The sequence below is a fragment of the Chelmon rostratus genome, chromosome 4 (genome assembly GCF_017976325.1).
Source record: "Chelmon rostratus isolate fCheRos1 chromosome 4, fCheRos1.pri, whole genome shotgun sequence".
In the NCBI taxonomy this organism is placed as follows: domain Eukaryota; kingdom Metazoa; phylum Chordata; class Actinopteri; order Chaetodontiformes; family Chaetodontidae; genus Chelmon; species Chelmon rostratus.
The window spans coordinates 27,581,383-27,598,133 of record NC_055661.1 but is presented as its reverse complement, the minus strand read 5'-3'; the positions used below and the strand labels follow the sequence as shown (position 1 = coordinate 27,598,133).

At 45.1% G+C, this 16,751-nt stretch overlaps 1 protein-coding gene across 2 annotated transcripts; it reads right to left on the bottom strand.

Moving 5' to 3' along the window:
• Positions 1-927: 927 nt before the first annotated feature.
• Positions 928-16,184, bottom strand: lmo4b (LIM domain only 4b). 2 transcript variants are annotated; one of them, XM_041935494.1, is made up of 5 exons: positions 16,103-16,184; positions 9,657-9,897; positions 4,930-5,026; positions 4,234-4,389; positions 928-2,003 (listed from the first exon to the last, which is right to left on the bottom strand). In XM_041935494.1, exons 2-5 carry the CDS (start codon positions 9,890-9,892, stop codon positions 1,995-1,997), a joined length of 498 nt encoding a protein of 165 aa, XP_041791428.1. In that variant the 5' UTR covers positions 9,893-9,897; positions 16,103-16,184; the 3' UTR covers positions 928-1,994. The 2 variants fall into 2 exon arrangements, with proteins under 2 accessions (XP_041791428.1, XP_041791427.1); XM_041935493.1 differs by lacking the exon at positions 16,103-16,184 and adding an exon at positions 11,408-11,865.
• Between the last annotated feature and the right edge of the window lie 567 nt (positions 16,185-16,751).

The window sequence follows — 16,751 nt, the reverse complement described above, 5'->3', positions numbered from 1 at the left end:
GGTCGTCCTCTGGGAAAAAGGGTTTACATTCGTCAGATATGAAGAAGGACCTCTTATATGTAACCTTCTCAAACAACGAAGATGAGGCTGCTGATATTTTGGCAAAAAGCTGTATATTTGATTTCACGAGCCGTCGAAGGAGCCACAGTAACTCAAATCGAAAGTTCCTCCAACGCCAACAGCGTTGAAACTCCTTGCAGGACTCAGGTTTCGGCGTTCAGGACTCTCAAGGCTGAACTTTGGGAGATGCTTTCAGAAACAAAGAGCTCACCTTCTTCCAGTTCTGCAGGATTTTCGTAGCATTTAAATTCCATTTTAAAGCACAAAAGTCTGTTTACTCTTTCGGCCTATTTGAGCTGATTCGTGGAAGTCTTCTCCTGTACGGCGGCATTGTTTCAGCGGCGGCGGCGGCGGCCTCGCGAGGGGCCCAGACTCCACAGATAAGTGCATCAGCCATTACCGGGTTCCTCCTTCAGACCTATTAGGTCTTGCAAGGACTTCAAACACCAATTTGTTCTGCAAATAGCCCGTTCAATTTGTGCCTGCCAAAGAGGGACACCTCTCTCCCTCTCTGCAGTAATTGAATCTTCAAAGGGACATTTTCCTCTATTTCTGTCAGGTATTAGAGTGATGAATAGCAAACGGCCATTTGAACAGAAAGAGAGGATACATGTTTATCCATTTTCAGTTAGACGCTCATCATGCGCCTTGATGATTGCCAGGCTGGAAACTGAATGGCGGCACTGCAGGATCTTCAATAGAGGCTTTTCAATGGCAAGACAGACAAGTCATGCACTAAATATCAGCCTTTTGCATGAGAGATAAATTCTCGGGCGCTTGGCGAATGGGGTCCTGCTGTAATTATGTAATTCAGACATAAAGACGCCTCTGAAATGCTTGATGGGTAAAAACAAGGGACTCAAGGCGACGTTAGCACAATGCTGAGTGTGTGCATTGCTAATAACGACCCAAGCTTTACAATGAATTTAAGGAGGCTTTTAAATCTTCCATATTTTTATTAATTAAATACACCATACTGGAGCAAGTGTCTCGGAAAATATCACAAATAAATTTCTCTTTCATTCAGCATTTATATGTTGGTGATGATCTCTACGTTACCGACTATGAGCAAGTTTTCTTCAGTTTTTCCGTGGGTTGGGGTTTCGAGGGGGAGGGGGGCGGAGTGGAGCCGAGTGCGGAGGGTCAGATGTACTGTAGCCACGCCTGGACAACGACATTTACATGCATACTGTACATACATGGTAGTTTTACAAATACACCAAGAGAGTGTTCATGATTTGTTTTCCACAAAAAGCCACAGTATTTTTTAAAACCCCTTTTATATATATATATACATATACATATATATATAAGTATATATATATATATGTACTGTACCACCAAAGAAAAAAAACACATTCCCCTTTGACAACACTTAAAATATATAAAGTGGAAACACCATGTTGTTGGGAAATGAGGATAGAAAAGGAAGAGAGGAAAAATGAAAAGGTCCCGGTTTTCCCCCCCAAAAAGTCTTTAAACAAATGCGCAGAGTTGAAAAGTCTGCATCTCTTTAACCTCATTAGTCCTCGTTCCCTCACTTCAGTCACAACATCCTCTTGTGTGTCGTTTAATTTTCTCCTCCTGAAGAGTCCCCTTGGATTCTGATCGGTCTCCTCTTTTTTTTTTTATTTTATTTTTGTTGTTTTTTAAATTCCAAGGTCACGGAGTCCTCAGCGTCCCGATTCAGGTGCATTAAGTGCAAGTATCCACCCATATCTGGGGAAAAGCCAAGGTTGAAGGCTGAGCGTCGGGCATGGGCTGCAGAAATAAAAAGTCAGGTAACTGGTGAGATGGGTCGAGGGTTCCTTTAGGGCGAAGGGCCTGGGAGCACGGCTGGAAGGCCGGGGTGCTGCTGATCCACGCTGCCTCGGGTGACGATGAGTAAGGGCTAAAATGAAGGCACACATCCTGCTTCCTGCGCTTCCTCCTGCCTAACACACCTGAAGAGTGAGAGATGAGAGATAAAACATTTTTTTTTTTTTTTTTTTAAATCTGGGGCGTCGTTATCACTTCGCAGAATGCCATAAATGTTTCACCCTGATAAATCAACTTTCCACCAGCTCCAGTGTTTAATTTATTGATCAGCCAGGCTTTGAAAACCATCTGGTGTCCCATTTACTTTGCATTAACTCAAAAGTGCATCCATGAAGCGATTCTCTTTGGTATAATTATAACCACGCTCCAACATCACTGCAGGAGGTGTTCAGTCCTGTGAAACTGATCTTTTTTCCTCTTTTTTTTTGTATTTTCTTTATGATTCTAAGGTTGATTTACTTTTCCCTTCATCCCTCAAATCACTAGGAGGGCTTCAGTCTATTAGTAATTGCAAACTCCTACTTGGGGGCTAATTAAAGTGACTGACGCTGGGAGGGTCTCACTCCCCTGGGTCAAAGCAGCTCCGTATGAGAGAAGTAATTTGTCTGTTCTGAACAAAGAGATTAGGAAGGAGCTGGGAAGAAAGCTTAATAACCGAGCATCACACGTCCTACGCCATGAGCGCGGACGACGCCAATTATGTCACGGCAGAATCGCACATGATCAAAACGGCGGTCAGACGATAACCCGGCGTTTCCGTGTGAGGGGTGACTGCTTCATCCCCTCGCCGCTAAACCGGCCTGCGCTCCTACATTCGCTCCACGCCGCGCTGCCGAGGATACATGAGGCGTATTGATTTTGAGGGCTGTTATCCCACTGTACGTCTGCGTTATTCCAGGCCGTCCAAATTCTGTTTGAGCAAAAAGCAACGAGAGCGTTTGCACGATAAGGCGCTTCGGCGGGATAATTCGCCTTATTTCACTCTCGGATATAACAGAAGCGTCCTGAGACTGTTCCACTGAGTAATGCGTCTCTGTTTATTTAATAATTCTCTCTCTGCTATAATTAAAGCACCGGGGCCAATATTCAGATTGCATTTTAGCATCAATAATTCAGCAGTTTTCACTACAATTGATGTTAGCGCATAAATAAACAATGAGGCCTCATATTTACTACACCAGCCATGCTGCAGGAGACACCGGGGGTGGGGGTGAGGACTTAAACAGACATTTAAAATTAAGCTAGATAATGCAACGGCTTTCAATTTAAATGTGAGGAGCTCTAAGAGCTCTAAGAGCTGATTTGTAGAAGTGACAAGCCCTTAAAAGGCCTGTGACGTGGAGGGAGGGAGGGAGGGAGGTGGGGAGGTGAGGGGGGGGGCTTAATGGAGTTCTACCTCTCCTCGACTCACAAAACCACTCAAGGTGAAATGCACGCTCCCAACAATATAATTCCTCTTTCAGTCAGAGTCTGACACACTCCAAACACCCCCCATATCTCTCTGTGTGCTGTGTGTGCAGACAAGGTATCAATAAAGCTCCTTGTTGTGAGGCAGAAATGATTATATCTCCTGCGGGCAGAATGAAGCTATCCTGAAGAATGAAGTTATCTTTCGTATATGATTAGGCCTTCTGTTTTGCTTTCACTGGAGGCATCAAGATCAAATCGGGGAAAGCCAATGATGACAGCTCTCATGATATAGTGGCTGCTGCAGCTCGCTGTCTGTGCTCAACCTCGGGGGCCTGGATACATATTTTTGGCCTTGGAGTAATAACTTAGCCCAGGTGATCCCGGTCTTGTTGATACAGTAGTCAAATGCTGTTTTAAACACTCGGTATTAATGGCAGCGAGCGTCATTTTTCAGCACAATTGGAAGTCTGACTCGGGACGGCGAATAAATTCAAGATGAGTCAAACATGAGTCTGCTCGTAACGAACCGAGAGCGAGGACAACAGCACAGAAAAAAAATCATTTTCACGTGTTTTGTGCTGACGGTTAATACAGATTTTCTGAGAGCGTGTCCTCCAACAAGAATGATGGAAAAATCCATTGGCTGTCTAAAAATAAAATTCATCTCTGCTCTGTAAGATTTAATATCCACTGCGTGCCTCGCAGTGAATCGACGACATCAATATAAACAGAGAGAAAAATGTTGGCGTGAAAATTACAGATGTTTTTCTTTTCCTGCTAATGACTCCGGCTGACTGATGACGAGCTTTTACTGACTTGTACTTCACTTTGAAGTTCTGCCCTTTTTCTTACTTTGAAACCAGACCACAAAGACCTCTCCAGCATCACAAGCCCCCCCTTCACGTTTCACTAGTGCAGAGAGAGGAGGGATGGCGGGGGTCTTACCTTCTGATCGGGCAGTAGTGGGTTCGTCTGCAGTGAACTCAAATGGCCGTTGATGAGCGCCGTGGGTCTGTCGTGTTCGCAGAACAGGCTGCCGTTGATGTAGTGGAACCGATCCCCGGGGACGAGCCGGTTCCGGCAGGTGGAACATGTGAAACACTGCGTGGGGGACAGAGAGAACCGATCACAACCAGGCCCGCGAGGCCGCGCTCAATCCCGTCATGCAGCAACACACGTGCAGGTGTGAGGAGAGGGTAAAGGTGGAAATACGAGGACGCTAGTTAACAGCAGCGGGGGGCTTTTCTTGACTAACTGATTAATGGTTTGGTCCATAAACTGCCAAATGTTCTCTGTAGCTTAAGATGTTTGATTCACCATCAACACACGACGAATAAAAGCAGCTTTTCTATCAATCAAGAAGCTGCAGAAGAGAAACGTTTCACATGTTTTCACGCTCTACTGTGCAACCACTTCAGACTCCAAGGCGACAACGCTGTTCAACATCTACCGGCCGCAGACGACACCTTGATCCAAACAAGCCATGAAATTACTGTACGATCAATTCAATTCAATACAACTTTATTTATACCAGCGAGCAGCACTGTATGTAGCACACAGGTGAAAAGAAAGAAAGCCTGTTAATCACAAGGCTGCAGGTCTCGCTTCAGCTGCAGCTTCACAGAGGAAACTTGAGTTTACCTTGAGATGGTACACGTTGCCCTGTGCCCTCATCACCAGTTCACTGGCTGGAATGGACTGACCGCAAGCGCTGCAAGCTCCACTGTTTCCAAATAATCTGAGAGGAAGGAGGAGAAGAAGAAGAGGAGCAAGTGTTACTATGGAACCACTGCATGCATCTGCATAGATTTAGCCTTGTGTAATGAACTGTGGCATCCACACTTTTGTCTGCTGAGTATCTGACTGGATGAGAATTACATTCAGTGATAAGTTCACGATTCCCCAGCTCCATTTCCAACATGAAGGGAAAACATGCGGCAGGAAAAAAAAAAAGAGCGAGAGAGGAGAGGAATAAGAAAATCATCACAATATCGACGGGAAAATGAATCCTGCAGCACTCTGCTCTCCACGAGCATCCAGCGCTGAAACTGCATATTACTTTTGGTGCACATTTTTTGCAACCTAATAATAACCTGGAACATAAGCAATCAGGACCTAAGAGGATTTGATTGTACATCCAGGCGGAGACATAGTGCTTTTGCCATTAGGACTCCAGTGAATGCTCTGTCAGTGCCGTGTTTCCATTAGAAACCCGTAGCTACTCGGGTTGATATATAATGTGCATGGGTTAACCTTTTCAATCATGGTGTCAACACTTTAGATTTGCTTCTGCTCATCTCTTTCGTCCCTAACCTTCTCTCTCTCTCTCTTTCCCTCCCTCTCTCCCTCTGCCTCTTGATAATGAAATGCTTGCTCCAGCTTCCCTTCTATCTTCCTTCTGAGTCCACAATTTAGATTACTTCATCTCGGTGAGCAGCAAACTGAATGAAATTTCGATTTGAGCAGAAAGTAATTTACTGGGATCTGGACCCATTTGTCATCATATCTCACCGGGTGTTTGCTCTATCACTGCACTTTTCCTAAGCAATCAAATAAGAGCACGGCATCTGACATGCTCCGGAGAGAAGGGGAGAGAGGGATGGAAAAAGAAAGGGATAGGGGGGAGTGGTTAACATTGCTGTGTGTGCATCAGATAAAGTTGTTTGGCTTAAAAAACAATTAGCTAAAAAAAAAAAGGAAAAGGCTGTAAGAATTGCATTTTTTCTGCTCAGACGTTCTTGAGGACAATTTTACGAAAAGTATTTAACAAATTCGTGCTGAGACGGAGCGAGGGAATAAATGCTTCTACCATCCCCACCATAACACAAGCAGTTGTTAGATATATTGACGAACAAACAAGCCAGAGCTCTTTGCAAAGGGACACAGAAATGGCTTTCAATAAGACAGCCCCGGCAGAAGCAAATTTTGTCTTGGCATCATTTGGAAAGGCTCCATCAAAACTCAATTTCGGAAACTAATTAACTGGAGACTGTCGTCACAACACTGCCAATTCTCTGCTTTCACTGGGACAAACACGATAGTGGAAATGAACATATAGGCCTCGCTTTAAGACTCTTGTGCTCATGCAGCGTGTGGAGAAGCAAAACTACGCTTCCTCCTGCAAAGACGTTTCTGCATATCAAAGCCGCCTCGATCTCAAATTCAAACTTTGCTCCAGCTGAAAATCTGCTCCTCGTGTTCACGGCGGATTTGTTCCTGCAGGAGTTTCCTCCACGTCGACGCTTTGGAGAGGTGTCGAAACAAAGGCTACAGGACGTTGTCACCATAGCCTTTTATATTTCGCCACAGTGTGGAACTCATATCAGGTTAATTATTTTACCAGGGGATAGCTCTTGATGGTATTTGATTTAAGGAGCTAAAGCCTTTAGGTGCTCAATTAAGTTGCTATATCGGTTTGAACTTGGGCTCTAATGGCCTCCTCCGCCAGTGACCTACAGCGCCGAAGTGAAGTAGACACCCCAGGTCAGTATAATTAAGGCCAAGGGACTCTTTAATTGCAATGACACATCTGGTTTCGGCTTTTTTCTCCTCCTAAAGAATTCAGTGGTTCGTACAATGTTTCAGGAGGACGGTTTTATCTTGATTTATGTTTTCTCGCCTCGTGGATCTGACTTTGCTGCGACCAACGGGTCTGATTAAATTAAATAACAAAGGGAAGAACACATTTGGAGCTGTCTGTTGTCTATACAGGCAATGACTATTGGATTTCATTTCAGCACTGACTGCCAGGTGAAATATAGCATGGCTTGCCGCTAGGCTGTCTGGTAAATGCAGACCTCATTCACCGAGGCCTTTGAGTAGGGTAAAATTACCCCACAACAATGATTTCTGCAACACAGTCCATTAAAAATGCCTCTCTACATCAGCAGCCAAAGCACCTTAAAAGCACTAGGCCATATTGATACTGAAGCGGGGCTTTGCATAATGGCAAGAGCTGCATTAGAGGAAAGGGTGGAGGGGACGGGGACGGGGTGGGGTGGGGAGATTGCGAGGATGAGGGAGGGCGTGCTTGGATCTGTGTTGTGTATGTGTTTTGGGACGAGGGGGATGGGGAGGTGTGTGTGTGTGTGTGTGTGTGTGTGTGTGTGTGTGTGTGTGTGTGTCTGTGTAAGGGTGGAGGGTGGGTGGTGGTGGTGGGGGATCAGCCAAATTACACTTGGTTAATTCAGAGTAACAGATCTGGCCCCAAGTGAATTGAAGGCCTTGAATTAATTCTGTTATGACAAATCAAGATAAACGTTTCCCCTAAATTGCATGCGATTTAATTAATTTCTGAGATCCCGTTTTTTTCCCGGCCTAATAGTTCACATTCTCTTGTGCTGTCATAGTGCTTGAGTGGGCAGACTTCAAAGTGATATTAAATAACCAACTATTAGATTTACCTCACACGTTCTATTGGAAAAGTGCCATTTAATTACCTAGGCTTATTCAATTAAGGGGACAGCATTCTCCCTGAATCCAGCAGCCACAAGTAAATTAATTCTCCCTCCGCTTGCAGCCCACAGAAATAACATCACCTCCGGCTTAAAACAACATGATCCCCACAGCAAATGCAACTTTGGCTCAAAGTTTGACATTAAAGCTCTCGGTGGCGGCGCTGCATGAAAAACAGGGACGGTGCTCGTCCGCTGATGCTTGCGAACGTTTCTGCTTGATTGATGGGAGAAGGGTGTCGTCCCGGGCCGGGCGTACGTCCCATTATGGCTGTGACGTGATGCGTTTCGACTCTTGATCGATCAGACGGGCATTTTCATATCAGCTGTGTTGATGTGAGTCTGGAGCTTAAAATGTATGTCGTGTGGGCAGTTTAGCAGTCTGTTACAAAAATGAGTCTGCCCCTTTAAGATGAGAGGGGGGGGAAAAAAAACAGCGGCAAATGGCCTTCGCAATAATCCCTCTTCTCTATCTGTCTTTCTCTCTTGCTCTCTCTCAAAAGCCAATTTGGTTAATTAAATGTTTTGTTTGCAGTGTGGCTCTCATTCATTTCGGACACGTCATTGGGAGCGGATACAAGCCAGGGACCAGATCTCATTAGATAAAACCCATCAGGACTAAAGGAAATGGAGGGGGACTATAATTAAAGCATTTAATTGTGTAGACTCACTGTCACATGTTTTTTTCCCCCCGCTCCTATCTTTATCTCTGCAGAGATCTCATGGTTCCATAATATGCGTTTTAGCTCTTCCACCAAGCATGCTCTCATTACAAGTGGAAAGGTGTATCCACATTTTCTCCCCTTCCAATTTTAATTACGTTATAGTCCCATTATGAATGAAGTACCCCATTGACTTCCTCATCCTTTTTATGAGGTGGGTGTGAGAGCGCACAGGCACGCTTTGGATTTTGAATTATCCGTGCAGATTTAATGGCAGTGTTGCATGCTCCCCTGTGTTCCGTCTTTTTGGACGATTAATGCAAAATAACTGCACCCGAGCTTACGTGCATTCGTTTACCTGCACTTCGACTCACAAACACAACTTGAAACACGCCCTGCATTGATATGAAAGTGATCTAAAGTGCTAGAGAAGAATGGTCAAAACAGTTCATTAAAAGGGTTAAAATCAATACGTTCTTGCGCCCGAGGGTGATTCAAGACAGTATTTGAACTTTCAGTAAACTGTGTCTTGTGCCGTCACATCAGGCTGCTCTACATTAGCAGAATGAGTGTCGTCAATACGCTCTGGTTGGGTGTCTGACACACCTACTAGAATATTTAAAAAGGCTCTCCCTGCTAATTAAATGCCGCTTTTCTGTGATATAGAAAAAGGCCGAAAAGTAAAACAATGGCGGGTGCCCAACACGAACACTGAACACATGTTTCGCAGAGCTGACATAAATCTTACAAGAGCAATTTTCTGTCCTGCAGTTGACCATGACCAGCGAACAGGACAGACATGCAGATGGCCTGCAGAACAACTCTTCTGCTTTGTGCTCCGTCAACATGCCGGCGTGTTTGACCTCCTTCAGGGGAGACCAGGGAGACTTCAACCAGGACACTTTGATGATGTTAGTACAATTTGAGACACATGTTCCGCAGGAATACACCCAATCTCGCTGATCGTTGCACGACCAACAAAAGATGTCTGTTGATTCAGTTTTACAGGCCTGTTTTTGTCGGTTTCTAACTTGATTTATTATCCTTTTCTTAATTTATTCCAGGGCTTTTAAAACGTAGTTGCCTGGTTTCTGAGAAAAACAATTAAAGATTCATGCAAGATGGGAAATGGATGATCTAACTTACACTGTGACATCAGTACCTCACATAATCTTTGGGAATAGCTATGATAATCTCCTGCAAATTGGTGTGAATTTAACAAAAGATGCGTGCGTCAAAGTCTTTTCCTCACCTGATATAGTCGTTTCTACAGAGGATCATGCCGCTTTTTGTGTAGCACGACGTGCCGATTTCGCCCAGCTGGGCCTGGCAGCAGGAGCACTTGAGGCATCGGCTGTGCCAGTAGCTGTCCATGGTGTAAAGGAGGAAGCGGTCTGCGATTTTGCCCCCGCAGCCTGCACACCGCTTCCAGGACAGAGAACCTGTGCCCACCGGTGGTGGCTGGCTGCTGCCTCCGGGATTCACCATCGTCCCTAAAACCACACACAGGAGAGACGACGTTAACCGGTCGCACATGTCACACAGATGAGTGTTCTTCTGCATGCAAGCAGCTCAGGACCTGGCAAAGGTCACAGGACTGCGTTTGATCCTGACACAACAGCGTCACGTGTGCCACGCGGCGCAAGCGAATTTATCAATTATCCAATTTAAAAATTCAGCCCCTTGAACATCTTGTTGCATCAGCGCGGGCTTTGAACGGCTGCAGGCTGCAAATCGTACCAAAGCACAATAGCTGATCTCACACAGGGAACAGTTCAGAGTCCTGTTCTGCTGCAAGACAGCTACGAGCCATTTAGCGAACTAATCTGCCCTTGATCTCTGTCTCGTCCCCGTGCTGTTGCTTCATTGGACCTCTCATGATGAATGTCTGTTAACTGATAACACCGGCAGCCAAAGGAACAATTATGCAGCACTGGGTTTTGTCGAGCCGTCCTAAGAAATTCTACATAGCACAATACTTCGCCACACAATTCCTCGCTCCGTTGCAGTTTGAATAGCTGGAAGGTGGTGATTATTGCGAAACACAAAGGAGCACTGTGCGAAAAGGCCGACGCAGAATTGGCTTCTAGCTGACATGTGAAACAGTTTGGCTCGCCGGTTCTGTGTTTGCAAACACTTGATGCTTGCTCGGCCTTTGACCCGGGCGACGAATGCGATCCGTCTAGAAGCTAAAAAACAATATTTCACAGCACTTTAATGAGACACATATCCGCCGTATACCACAGACCTGCTGCAATGATGCTAAGTGTTCTGATCTAATGCAACGCAGGCATTTTCACCCACAAAACTAGCGTGGGCTCTTTCACATGTAATCCTCTCCAATTTGGTGGAGCAGCAGACTACATGGATAAAGCCAAATCTTTGTTGAAAGGCAGGTAGGCTAATTAGAGTTGGGGAGAAGGGGGGGGTGCACACAGAAAAGCATTCAGTAAGCCCATTAGCGATGGCTCTTAGGGACAAACCACAGCGTGCCTCAGTGCTGATTAAATCTAAAAGGAGATGAATCAAAAGGCCGGCCTGAAAGTGACTCCCTGGATAAACAAGACGCACCATCGTCAAGTTTCATTCAGAGAGGAGTTTCTTTTTTTTCCTCTGTGAGGGATGGAGGGGACAGGAGAGGAAGAGGAGGGGGTGGCTTTTAACTTAAATGGGCTAACTCAAGTAATTACACGGGCAGGCAATTTGGGCGCAGAGACCAAGTCATGGAAATAGAAAAGAGAGAGAGAGAGAGGGGGGGGGGGGGGGGAACAGGTCCTGTCGGCTGGCTGCTGCTTTTTAATGGAAAAGGAAAGAAACGTAGCATCACACTGGTGTTACTGCGGGGCGAGCTGGGGATAAGGAGGAGGAGGAGGAGGAGGAGGATAATGTCGCAAGAATAACAGGCTATCAAATATCAGCGCCAGCAAGAGCCAGAAGCCACAACCAGAGAGAATTAACCAGAAATGTTCATGCAACGCGGCTGCAACAGCGACGGACACCCACCTCGTTTGTCTCTTTTAAGTGTAATGGCTGGAAAGTTCACGACTTGAAGCGCGGGCAGGTAAACAGGTAGGCTGCAACAGTCCCAAAAAAAAAAAAAAAAAAAAAAAAAAGTACAGGTACGACGCGGACGCACTACCGCGCGCCGTCGGCCTCCAGCTCCGCGCGACGGCGACGGCGAGGCTCAGCGAGGGGCTCGAGCTCGGATGTTCGCCGGCGAGCGGCGGAGAAAATGGAGTTATCAGATAGTATTTCCACCGGACGGCTCCCGATTTACTGCTGCTGCCGCTCTACTGCTCGTGTTTGTCGCTGGAACAAAAGGAGTCCATAGCAAGACGCGAGAACAGGTCTACGCATGCCGTAGTTTCCTCAGCGCGAGAAGTGCGTGTTTTGGCCAAAGAAGACGAGGAGAGAGGCTGTGACTGAGCGTCCTCCGGTCCGCTCTCCGGGTCCCGTTAGCTGCTCGCTCTACATGTGTCGCTGACAGGAAGAAACCTCCAGTAAAAACCCCTTTTAGCCGCGTGACGAAGGTGTCGCCGCAGCCAATCGGCGCGCAGCCCATTTAAGAGGAATAACAAATCCAGCCAATCAGAGGGAGGCAAGCTCGACTCGGGCACGCAGAGGAGGATGGAAACGGAGGTGACCGGCGGAGATGGACCCGAGAGGTGCGGGAGAAACGCACTCAGTCACCTGTCCAGGGTCAGCCTGGAGAAGGGGGACACCGAGGAAACCCGCGGAACGAGCGTGTCCTCACTGTCCCGTTTAATCAGCTGCATGAATAAAATGTGCAATTTACCATCTTCTCTATAATGTTCAGAAAATGCCTGTGATAACTGGATATAATCCTCATAAAACTGATGAATCTCCTTTGCGCCTGGTTTCATATAAGACCAGAATGAACATTTTTCTAAACACTTGCTGCGTGGAAACATCCAGTAAACCACATTCATCTCACGTCTGAGTTTAATTAGTTGACATTCAATAACTACTTAGTTTACCGAGGGTGACTCCAACCTCTGGGAAATATCAGGGCCTAATAGCTGCGTAGTGGCGCCATCGTCTGTCACTGGAAGTAATCGCAGCGAGGCCTGCTGTCGTTTACAACCTCATTAAGCCTCAGGTCATTGGTTTCAGCACCTATTAAGGCTAATCTGCAAGACCTCGATTTGGCTGAGGTCCTTTAATTCGTCCAGTCTTACAGCTTTAGTTTTTCACCATCGTTAAAACTTCAAAGGTGAACTGGCAGCGGCCGCGACACCTTCCCATAAAAACAGCGAGGAGGGATTTCCTCCTCTTCTTCATTCAGCTTTTACCGGGATGAAGCGCTGCAGTGTCGCGGCCTGGAGTTGCTCTGTGCGGAGCGAGTGACGTCTTCGGCCGCTCTGACGGAGCGCTGCTATTGGAGAAAAGTTGCCTCAGAGAAAAGTTGCTTGAGATTCACCGGGTTGAGTGGTTTTACATGACAAAACAGCTTCATTATGAGATGCCCCTGGCTTCATTAGAAAGACATCAGATGTATAAAGATGATCTTTTTCTTGACTTTAATTGTTTAATTATTCTTGCAGCTCCAAAGAGATTGTGCTGCATCAAGCTGATTTCCCTTTGGCAAAGCCAGTGCGACTCCACCTTGGTTTGAGCCACATTCTCCTGACGCTCTCATCAAGCCTCTCACTCGGCAGAACAAAAAAACCACAGAAGATGGCGAAGAATATCTTTTCCACCAAGGAATGATTAATTGATATAAATGATTAAAACAGTGGGAAATTATGAAACGGGTTTGAAAAGGGGGCCTCACAGGAAAAGCTTTGTTTGTTCCAGGCCTATTTTAATGAGCTTTTCATAACTGGGCAAGAGAAATTACTCTGCGTGTTCTTTTTCTGGAGCTCTTTTGCAAAATAATTATGGCGAGTTGAAGTGAGGAGGAGGAGGAGGAGGTGGTGGAGGGGTCAGGGAGCTCTGAGGGGGAGAAAGATTGGGGATGAGGAGGAGTGGGGGGGTGTTCCCTCAGAAATTGATCATCTTTCTCCGCTGAGATCTTTCAGTCCTGTGGCAGTTTCCAAGCAGCTGCATTATGAAGCAGACTTAAAAAAAAAAAAAAACAGCGGCACACAACAATATGGCGGAACACTATTTCAATGTTTAAACAGGGACAAGAGAGCGTCAGATGTGGCTCGCAGTGTTGATACTCCCCACAGGGGTGATCTCACCGAGATGAAAAGGAGACCCCGGTGCTTCATAATGAAGCTGCTCCTCCTGTGGGAAAAAGCAGGAGCGCCACATTCAACATGGTGGTTAACTTCAGGCTGGGATTCACTCTGTGCTATATTCCATTAACATGACACTGAGCCGCAAAGAGGCCGCTCTCAGTCTGCACGTTTACACACTGCAGACAATCCTCTAACCAAACAACATGCAGGTCACCGCGACTTCCTCTCACACACATCTCGCAAGATCCCATTGGATTGTTTACCACCGCAAAGTGTGGCCTCGTCCGCTGTTTGTGATACAGCATCGCACTCGCTTTACTGCATGTGTGTGTGTGTGTGCTGTCTTTTAGAGAGAATGATATTCAGTTAGCCGAGCCAACTGATGAGGGAAGATTAGAGTTCAGATTATCTACAGATAGAGACTGACTGAACGGAGGATATCGGACTCGGCGGAAAGATCTCCAAATGAAATCTTCTAAGTGACTGGCTACTTACCTAAAAACACATTAGGAATATTTCCACATTTTGGAAAACGCACTCATTCGCTTTCCAGCCAAGAGGTAGACGAGAAGATCAATACCACTCACGCTAAATATGAAGCTAAACCCACAGCAGCCGCTTAGCTTAGCATAAAAAGTGGAAACGAGGGGAAAGAGAGGAGATGGGAACAGCTACAACAGGTTCAATATCAATTCCATGTCAGTGTGTTGAGTCGCGAGCTGGAGTCAGGAGACGGTTAGCCTAGCTTAGCATTAGTACAGCAAACGAAAACAATGGTTGGCCTAGTTCCTTGTAAAGGTAATAAAATTCACCCACCAGCACCTGTAAAGGACATTAATTAACACTTAAATTTATGCAAAAACCAAAGCAAAAAAATTACAAAAAATTTTGCTTTATGGGGAGTTTGAGCTGTATTATTTATTAGCCTGCCACTGCTTAAGAAGTGCTGGTGGACTGATTTCATTACCTTTGGATAGAACCAGGCCAACAGTTTCCCCCTGTTTTTCCAGCATTAATGCTAAGCTAAACTAGCCATGTGCTGGCCGCAGCCTCATATTGACTGTACAGACATGAGAGCGGTTTCATTCTTCTCATCTAACTTTGGATAATTCATCAAGAGAGCATGTAAGCAAATTTCTCAAAATGTCAAACAACTTGTTTAAATCCTTCCGCAACATGTATAAGACCAATAAGATGATCTAACAGCTGTGACCGTTCTTATCTGAAAGTTTGATAACAGAAAACAAACAAAAAAGAAAACTTCTGGTGCTTTTGCGGGACGCTATAAGACCGTATTTCTTTCAATGCACAGCAAATCAATACAGTCATGCGATGTGTAGTTGAAATGGCACGAAAATAAGCACATTCAGAATGACTAAATTAGTGTAATCAAATCCTTCAATCTGAGTTCATGGCTGTGTAGCTTTGTCTTGTGGTATGTTCTCTGTACTCCTTCCACTTCCCCATGTGGTTCCAGCTCAACTTGGGTCAGTAAACAATGAAACAGCCACAAGAGTTTTGTTCAATATCCGCCTCTCAAAATATGCCTCACTTCATTTATTTGGTGGTATTGATCTTGTTCATTTATCGTTTGTAATTAAACAGAGAACAAGCGAGCTTTAGTAAACAGAAATCAACAACTCAATAAATAGCCCCTGTATGTCAGTGGGTTTCTGCAAATCCCGGGCTCATAGTTCTTGATTTCATCAGCTCCGGGCAGTGCAACAACTCTGCAAAAAATGTGTCAGGACCAATACAGCAGTCTGAAGATCAAGAGATAAAACAAAAGAAACTCAAACAAACACAGCACTTAGGCTGACACTGTATGTGAATCTTTTCACGGCATTTAGTACAAGTCACACACACAATACAAATTAGTCAGTACAGAGCAAGTATCAGCAGTATTTACTGGCTTTTAAAGGGACTGCTCAGCAATGTGGGAAATATGCTTATTTGCTTCCTTTCTGAGAATGAGATGATAAGGTTGATATTATGTTCATGTCTAAGAGTTCAATACGGACCCAAAGTCAGGATATCTTTAGCCTAGCTTAGCATTAAGACTGGAAACAGGAGGAAACAGCTAGCCCGGCTCTGTCCAAGCTGTTTTATTTACACAATGTATTTCAGTTTAAAAAATCTGCACAGAAATGTAAAAATATTAACTGAGGGATGTTATGTGCTCAAGCTATTTCTTAACAAACAACAGTTATCGTAGTTATAGCTACGGTTGCACTTGCAGTGATAGTGCCAGTTGCAGTACTGATAATTGTAGTTGCAGTAGTGATAGTTGTGGGGCTGCCAGCTATAGTTGGTAAGCACAGGGTTTGGTTCTGGTCTCTGTACAGGCACAATGGGACCAAACCTGGCAAACTCACGCAAACGATGAAACCTAAAGCTGCTATAATCAATACGTCTTATATTAAAATGGATTAAATAAGTAAGTGTAATGTGAAAGCAGTCGCTCATTGTAATAAACAAAGATAATTATCACCTCATATCCGAGTTCCCCTCAGCTATTCGGAGCGTTTTAGCATCTTTCAGCTCGTTGTTTTGGTTTCACCATCTCATCGTCTCATCATTTCTCTTCCCTGGTGGAAACAAAAATAGAGTTAAATGAGTGTGAACACTAGACTGACAAACACCACAACAAATGAATGCTAACGTTGCTCCTAGCTGCACCGGATGTGTAAATAGCCAACTGTTTGCTAACAAACCTCCATGTTAGCTTAAAAGGATATAATATGCCAGGATTGTGTTTACGGCTTGTTTCTGATGCCAAAAAATGGCTACAAGTGGCCAAAGTTAATGCAGGTTTTAGAGGTTTGTTTGAACTGACACTTGGGAAATGCAAGGCTAGCCAGGTCCCCCTGCCTCCAGTCTTCATGCTGAGCTCGATGAGCCATCTCCAGCTCAATCAAGCTCAATTTAGATCGAAGTGTTCTGCAGTGTTAGTCTCCTGTTCTAAGTATCATCTTGCAGTGTTACAGCACTTCAGACTAATATCTATATTTGCATATTTTCCCCATATGTCTTTACATTGCAAGTCCCTGCAGTGTGGAACAACATATGCTGGTCCTGGGCCTGATTTGAGGTGCTAGAGGACTGAGCTGAAAGGCTTCAGTTAATTTAAACACAAGATA